Source organism: Nicotiana tabacum, chromosome 18 (assembly GCF_000715075.1).
Source record: "Nicotiana tabacum cultivar K326 chromosome 18, ASM71507v2, whole genome shotgun sequence".
In the NCBI taxonomy this organism is placed as follows: Eukaryota; Viridiplantae; Streptophyta; class Magnoliopsida; order Solanales; family Solanaceae; genus Nicotiana; species Nicotiana tabacum.
Genome location: NC_134097.1, coordinates 110,939,073 through 110,947,587, shown reverse-complemented (window position 1 = coordinate 110,947,587; position 8,515 = coordinate 110,939,073). Strand labels below are relative to the sequence as shown.

The window sequence follows — 8,515 nt, the reverse complement described above, 5'->3', positions numbered from 1 at the left end:
ACAGCAGTACAGCAACAACCAGTAAATCCAGGAAATACTAAAACTGAAAACTAGCAGTAACAAAATGAAACACAGACAAATGCAAGGAAACAGTCCTCTGATTTTCTAAACACTCAAGAAAAGCAGCCTGAAACTCTTAATGTAAAAGTTTAAACTCAACACTCTAACTCTAAATCTGAAAGTTCTGATTTTTTTTTCTGAATTTGTTTCCTCTCCTTTTCCAGTATTTCAGATTTTTTTCCCTTCTTTCAGTCTGCTCTTTTTTTTAAAAAAAATCTATTCTCTCTTTTCTGTCCAGACCCTCCCCTCTCTTTATACAAGTCTGTCCCCTCTCCCTAAGTGCTGCCCGACCCCTCTTCTTTTCAACAAAATCAGAATTCCCACTAAAAATCTGCTCTTTTTACTTTAAATCCCACTAAGGAAGCCTTTTCCCTGATTTTCAGCTCCCCAATCCTTTTGTTCCCCATTATCACATTAAATTAAAGACATTAACACTCCACTAATAACACACTAATACTAACATATTATTCCTATTGTTTCATTCCCAAATTGCCCCTGAAAACCACTGTGATTTACTGTCCTAGCCCAATACTTTGTACTTTATCAGTTATAACCAATTTCCTTAGTCAAAACAAAACAGCAATTCAAACCTCATAGATTAGACCAAACATCAAACTATAACAGCTATAATCAATCCATCCTACCAAATTTTAATAACTAAATGACTTAGGCTGAATTCTAACTGGAAACAACAGACTCAACTTGAATCCAAACCGTATTAACACCACACAGGACTTAACAGAACAAACCATTAAAAACTGAAACTGGAAATTGAAATCAAAATCAACATCGGGGAGGATCATTGTCAGCATATTGACAAGCTTTGAAGCTAATTGTCTAAAGATCAACACATACAACACTCGACCTTAAACCATTTGATGAAACTACTAATAAAACTTGAATTTATCGATGATAACTATTTATACAATTGCCTACAACACTTACAACAATCAATCAGAAATGGACAATTAGGCAATTCAAACAACATTGACAAAAACAAAGGTTTGTAATAAAACTTAACTAATCGACGAAACTTATTTGAATCGATTACACATATTGTAACTTATAATAATTACAACAAACAGAAACAATGCCGGAACTGGATCAAACAAATAGGTCCACTGGAGATGAGAAGATGAATTGAAAAGCAGGGGAAATTAATAAAATTAAACTAAACATATACATAGATAAAAAAACATGAATATAGATCAAAGGAAAAAATAAAATTACCTCAGAATATCAAATGCCTTCGGACCCAGGTTCGAACTCAGACCTAAGCACTTTGAGGTCGAACAAACTTTAATCGAAGTGTTCTCACCTGAAAACACTTCGACTAATGTCAGTTAAACACCCAAAATCTCTTAAAATTTGGACAGAAGCCAGTTTTGGGTTTTCTAGGGTTCTATTTGTTTCGATTTGGGGTTCGAGTGTTTCTAGCTAGATTCGAACCAAAACAACAGTGGTTTGGTCATGAGGGAGGTTAAGGGAGTGTTAGGTATCTATTTGGGATGGTTTGGCGTGAGTTGAGTCTTGGCACGAATCTTTGATTGAAGATTCGAGAAGATGCTGCTAGATTCGAGCCAAGGGTATAAGGGATTTGGGTTCAGGGTGTGAAGGAGGTGCTATGGTGTTAAAGGGGTGACCATCGGAGACGGTTGGGTTTTCAGGCCAACCTTCGATCGAAGATTCGAGACGTTGGGGCCTGATTCGAGGGATATGGGTTATGGATTTGGAACGGGGAGGTTAAGAGGAGTCGAGGGTGTTAAGATGGGGTCGTTTGGACCACCGGAACCGTCGTGAGGCGATTTTCGGTGGGTGGTTGACGGTGGTTACAGGCGGGGGTTCATCTGGTCTCTAAAGCATAGAGACGATGAAGAGATGGGGGGGGGGTGGCTTGGGGGTGGGTGAGGAGTTTAAGCATATATACTAGGGGGAAAATGAATCCTGGCCGTTCGATCAAGCAAGATCAACGGCCTGGATCAATTCCTTTGAGGGGAACGATGTCGTTTGGTTTTAATTGGGGGTCGGTTTGAACCGGGAAACGGGTCAGGCCAGGGAATGGGTAAAGGAGACGGCCTTTGAGCCGTTGGATCATGCAGGATCAATGGCTGTGCTTGATCGCCTGCTGAAATGACGTCGTTCGGATGTCTTATGAGATTTGGACCGGGCAAAAAGGTGTTTGGATTGGGCTGTGGGGGGGTTAATTTGGTTTGGGCCTAGATTTCGGTCCAGGTCCGATTTTCCTTCACATTTATGACTCATTTTCTTTTACTTTTTTTTTAAACTAATTTTTTCAAAATTAAAAACCTAAAAATCCTAAATTGAATTCCAAAATTAGATTAAACAAAATTAGATTAAGTACAAAATCACACGGTCAAACTAAAAAATACCAAACAAGCATATTTTTATGATTTTCCATTTATGCCGAATAAATTATATAAACAAATCCTAAATGTATATATTTTTTGTTTGTATTTTTCATTTTATATAAACCCATGATTAATTAATTCTAAAAATGCGATATTAATTCCTAAATGCATATGCATTTGCATTACCATTTTTTTTATTTTTCCTTAATTAGAATAAAATATACATGTACAGACGAAATGCCACGAATATTCAAAAATTGCATACAAAGAAAAAAAATTATTTGTGATTTCTTTTGGAGTAGTTCTTGTGAGGCAAAAATCACGTGCTCACAGAGACAATGATGTATTTTTCCACAAAATTTCACGTTTGGTTTCACTAATTTCTCCCCCTAATTTTGGGGAAAATGCCTCATCGAATCGACAATCTGCAAACGAGCAGTGAACAAATCTCCCGTTAATGTTTCAAGGTAGCGAATAATGGAGGGCGATTCAAACCCAACATATATTCCTAACCTTCTTTGGGGACCCATCTTTGTGCGATATGGGGGTGCTACAAGCACATATACAGCGCATCCAAAAATTCTTAGATGAGATATATTAGGTTCATGACCCAAAACTAATTGCAATGGGGAATATTTGTGATAATTTATCGGTCTGAGACGAATTAGCATTGCTGCATACAAAATGGCGTGGCCCCAAACAGAAGTGGACAACTTCATTTTCATGAGTAACGGTCTTGCTATCAATTGCAGACGTTTAATTAAAGACTCCGCAAGGCCATTTTGAGTGTGAACATGAGCTACAAGATGTTCCACTTTTATCCCAATTGATAAGCAATAATCATTAAATGCTTGGGATAAAAACTCAGCAGCATTATCAAGTCTAATAGACTTAATTGGATTATCGGAAAATTGTGCCCGTAATCAGATTATTTGTGCCATTAATTTTGCAAACGCGAGGTTGCGAGATGGCAATAGGCATACATGAGACCATCTAGAAGATGGGTGAATAGACCCACTAGGTGGGTGAATAGGTCCACAAATGTCCCCTTGTATACGTTCTAAAAACACAGGGGACTCAATCCCAACCTTTGTTGGTTATGGTCTTATAATTAACTTGCCTTGATAACAAGAAGTGCAAGAAAATTCATTATTTAAAAGAATTTTCAAATTCTTTAATGGATGCCCATTTGAGTTTTCTATGATTTGTCTCATCATAATTGATCCAGGATGGCCCAATCGATCATGCCAAAGTACAAAAGTATTGGAAGCAATAACCTTTTGGTTTAAGGTAGAACGTGCCTCAATTGCACTAATTTTTGTCCAATACAGGCCACAAGATAAAGATGGGAACTTCTCAATAATTCTTTTCTGGCCAGAGACATTCTTGGTAACGATGAGATATTCCATATTATTCTCATCTATTGTCTCAATATGAAATCCATTTCTGCGGATATCTTTAAAACTCAACATGTTCCTCTTGGACTTGGAGGAGAACATTGCATTCTCTATGATAATTATTGTTCCCATAGGCAGAGTTATAGTAGCTCTTCCAGAGCCTTCAATTAGATTACTACTACCAGAAATTGTAGTAATATCTGCCTTACACATACTTAAATGAGAAAAATATTTCTTCTCTTTGAATATTGTATGTGTCGTACATGAATCAATTAAGCAAATATTTTTACAATTAAACTTTGATCCAAGTTTGCTTTGAAAGATATCCATATTTGCTTCCCGTAGTTTGACATACAAAAGAAGTATATGAATAAATATTAGTATTTTTAGAGAAAAATGGAAAAGAAATAAAGTTAAACCAATAATTCAATATCAGCCTTTAATGCATTTTCTGGCAAATTCTAATTATTATACAAATAATTACGCAAAAAATAATACGAGTACACATATGACTAATACATTTTCCTACACATTGTATGAAAAATAATTGATCCGTGTAAGAAAAGAACATACTCATAAAAAAATTGAGGGTGAAGTAACAAAAGTTGTTCCAGGATGCTTGTAAACCTTTTCTTAAAGAGAATTGAAGCAACGTAAAGGAAAGTTAAAGTTGTTAAAAGATCACTGAGACTAGAATACTAATTAATAGGATATTACTACTTGTTTGTGAAATTTATAAAATTTCGGAAATAAAAATATTCTTAAGAACTACATAAGAAGAATTATAAAGTGCAATAAAAATTACGAGATGTTTATTCATTACATACTACGAGTAGGAAAGCATAAAAATTAAATTGCTCAATTATCTCTAACCACAGATCCATCACCGATCAAGTGGTTTATTTTTTCATTAGGGTGCTCAAAAAAATCTTCCACATCCAAGTGGGTGATGTCAAATTCATTGTCATAGACAAGATTGGCTTCAGGGCCTTTATTCTTCAGAGATGCTTGATAAAGCTCAACCAAATATTTTGGTATGCGACAAATTTTTTGCCCAATGCCCTTTTTCCACCGCAACGATAGCATTTAGTTTCTGAACCCTCTGCGTTTCGCTTCTCATCTTTCCCTTTCCATTTTTGGAAGTTATTTTTCGGTGGAGGATGATTAACACCAGGAAATTTTCTTCCTTGGATATGTCCACGACCACGATCACGAATATGACCACGACCTTTTCCACGATTAGCATAATGGGAATACACCTCATCCTCTTTAGACAATGGTGTAGATCCAGTGGGTCGATTTTCGTGATTTCTCATAAGCAATTCATTGTTTCGTTCAGCCACAAGTAGAAGAGAAATCAACTGAGAGTACTTTTTGAAGCCTTTCTCTCGGTACTGCTGTTGCAAGACCATATTGGAGGCATGAAACATTGTAAACGTTTTTTCAAGCATATCATAGTCACTGATATTATCTCCACAGAGTTTCAATTTAGAAGTAATTCTAAACATAGCAGAATTATATTCAGAAATAGACTTAAAGTCTTGGATCCTAAGATGAGCCCAATCATATCGTGCTTGTGGAAGAGTTACCAACTTTAAGTTGTCATATCTTTCCTTTAAACTATTCCACAAAACAAGTGGATCTTTCACTGTGAGATATTCAATTTTCTACCCTTCATCAACGTGATGGCGCAAGAAAATCAAGGCCTTAGCACAGTCTTGGGTAGATGTTTTATCTTTATCTTTAATGGCATATCCAAGACCCATTGCATCTAAATGGATTTCAGCATCCAATACCCATGTCATATAGTTCTTGCCCGAAATTTCAAGGGCAACGAACTTTCTTTTCATAATATCAGACATAATTTAAAAAATACAAATTTGAGAAAAATTATACCTTAATTTTCTCAAAGATCTTCTTGAGATGGTAGAGCCTCGTGCTGATAACGTATTATAAAATATAACCCAAAATAACAATATAGAACAAGCAAGAACAAATTAAGAGATATAGAGAGAAAGAGAGGAAGAGAGATTCTTATTTCTTCTTCAATTGTGTGTATTTTCCTATCTATTACAAGGCCTTTATATAGGCATAAAAAGTGAAGAAAATATGTCATGAAATATGTCATTGAACATACAAAATATGTCATTGAGTATGTCATTAAGCATTTGAGATGAAGATCATGGAAGAAGAATAGACATCCACCATAATGTGATATTTATCATAACAGAGCAGAACATTTTTTTTGGGTGCAAGGTAAGCTATCCACTTTAATATATGTTAAAAAATTTAAAATTATATTCCTTCATAATTAAGATAATAACAATCCAAATAGTTTCCATGCAATTTTTTTCTTTGTTGCTTTGACCTCTTATTTATTATTAACCATTAATAATCTCAACAAATGTATATATTTTTTAAACGTTATACAATCAAGATGCAACTAGTTTCTGAAAACGTTGACTGGTGATTTAAGATAAATTAGCACTCAAATTTAACCTTAAACTTGAAGAACTGAGGTTTCTATAACAAGCGAAACAAACATCGTCGAATTGTAATGGTGACAAAGAAATCCTTGTAATAATTAAAAAACATTTTGTTTTTGCTGAATCCTTTTAATGGTGGAAAATACTTGAAGCTCATCCAATGTATGCTTATAAACCATATAACTTCTTAACAGTATGAAATAAAGGTTTGAAAAGAAAAAAAAAGGAAAAAGCATAAAACAAAAGGAGGAGTGGGTGTTGTGGTAAAAGTGTTGGGCTTTGTCAAAACTTCAACAGGCGGTCGGGTAAACCTTTTTAACCTGTAGCTGCTTTGTTTTTCTGTTTGTATCCGTATCCATTTTTTTTTGTTAAAAGCCTTTTAAAAAGACTATTTTACCCCTCTTTATTAAAAGACTACTTTCTCTCCAAGTATACGCTAGTCTTCTAGTATCTCTGTCTCTTTCTCTCTCCCGTTATTCGCATTTTTTGATTTGTTCTTATCAGAAATCAAACGGTTTTTGTCGTTGTTTTTGATTTTTTGTTCCCCAATAACATTACGATTTAATCACAGGTACATTGCATTAACTTTCTGGGTTTTATTTTAGTATAATTTTTACGATTTAATTTCTTGTTTTGGTTTTGATAGTCATGCATTTATGATAAAATAGTTTCTTAGGGTTTAGTTTGATAAGTGCATTAGTTTTACTTTTATGATTGTGTTTTTAGGTTTTATGAACGTGTGTTTGTATTGTTGATGAAAATTCTATAAATTCTTCAGTGGTTTTTGGAAACGTCAAAATATTTCAAAATTTTGAGAGTTAAATAGATGATTCTATTAAAGTGTGAAGTTTATAATACTTAAATGATACCTTAGATAGGAGCTGAAGTTTTGTTTCATGTTTTGTGTTTTTTTTTTAAATATTTTTTATGAACTTCAGCATTATTTTTGGATTTGAATTTGTGTTTTGTTTTTTTGTAAAAACTGCAACATATTTTTTGCTGAATGTTTTGTTTTGTAACTGGTGAACTTCAGCTTAGGAGCTGAAGTTTTTATTTTTATAACTGGTGAACTTCAGCTCTAGGAGCTGAAGTTTTTGTTTTGTAACTGGCGAACTTCAGCTCTAGAGCTGAAGTTTTTGTTTGTAACTGGCGAACTTCAGTTCTAGAACTGAAGTTTTTGTTTGTAACTGGTGAACTTCAGCCTTCTTAGAGTTGAAGTTTTAACTGATTTTTTTTGATAATGTCCTGATGTTATTTTTTGTATCTTTTACTTTTTTGAACAGATGGCACCTAAAGCACCTAAAGATCCTAAAGCAGCTAATGCACCTAAAGCACCTAAAGCACCTAAACAATATATATTACCCTCAGGTCATTTCGTCCCTGCTGCTCCACCTACAAAACCAGGGCAAAGATATTTTGAGTTTCAAGATTGGTTTAACTGTAAGGGTTACAGGAAGGGGAACCACGATTTGAAGAGTTTAATTGCAAGTTTCTTGACTCTTACAAAACGGGATAATCTTAATAATGGTACATTTCGATATATTATGGCTATGGAGAATTTCAAATGTAGCATGAAGTTGGTTCATTGTTTGTGTCTTTCTTGAATATTCACCAATGATCGAGACTCCATTAGTTTCAAGATTTTTGGCCATGATATTTCCTTTACCCTTGAAAACTTTCATATTATGTGCGGTTTGCGGATCACAGCACATAATGTTGAAAAACCAATTAATCGAAAGAGCAATATTCCGAAGCGCTATTTTGGTAAGTCCAAGGGTGTGACCTTGAAGGATATTCAAGATTTATGACTCGGAATGAAATTCCAAAGAATGCTGTGAATTACAGTCATGTATGCGAGAGTGATGATGATGTTGTGAAGCTTATGGAAATTCTTGTTGTAGAGTCTATTTTGTTTGGGAAAAAGACTGAATCATCTGTGCTGGAGGAGTATGTAGCTATTGTTGAAGATGATAAGGTTTGTGCTGAATATCCTTGGGGTAATGTGTGTTATGAGAAGCTCATTTACTCAATGAAACATGCATTGGACAAGCAGAACAAATTTCATTCAACTGAGTATAAAGTTGGTGGATTTTCATATCCGTTATGTGTTTGGTTCTATGAGCGCTTCCCAGATATTCGGGAGAAGTATATAAGAGAGGATGAGTACCTTGATACCCCTCAGGTTCCCAGAATGTTACGTTAT

General features: G+C 34.6%; 1 protein-coding gene across 1 annotated transcript; it reads right to left on the bottom strand.

The window, feature by feature from the left end:
- Nucleotides 1-4,824: 4,824 nt before the first annotated feature.
- On the bottom strand, nt 4,825-5,256 carry LOC142172631 (uncharacterized). Its single transcript, XM_075236296.1, has one exon. It carries the CDS (start codon nt 5,254-5,256, stop codon nt 4,825-4,827), a length of 432 nt encoding a protein of 143 aa, XP_075092397.1.
- Between the last annotated feature and the right edge of the window lie 3,259 nt (nt 5,257-8,515).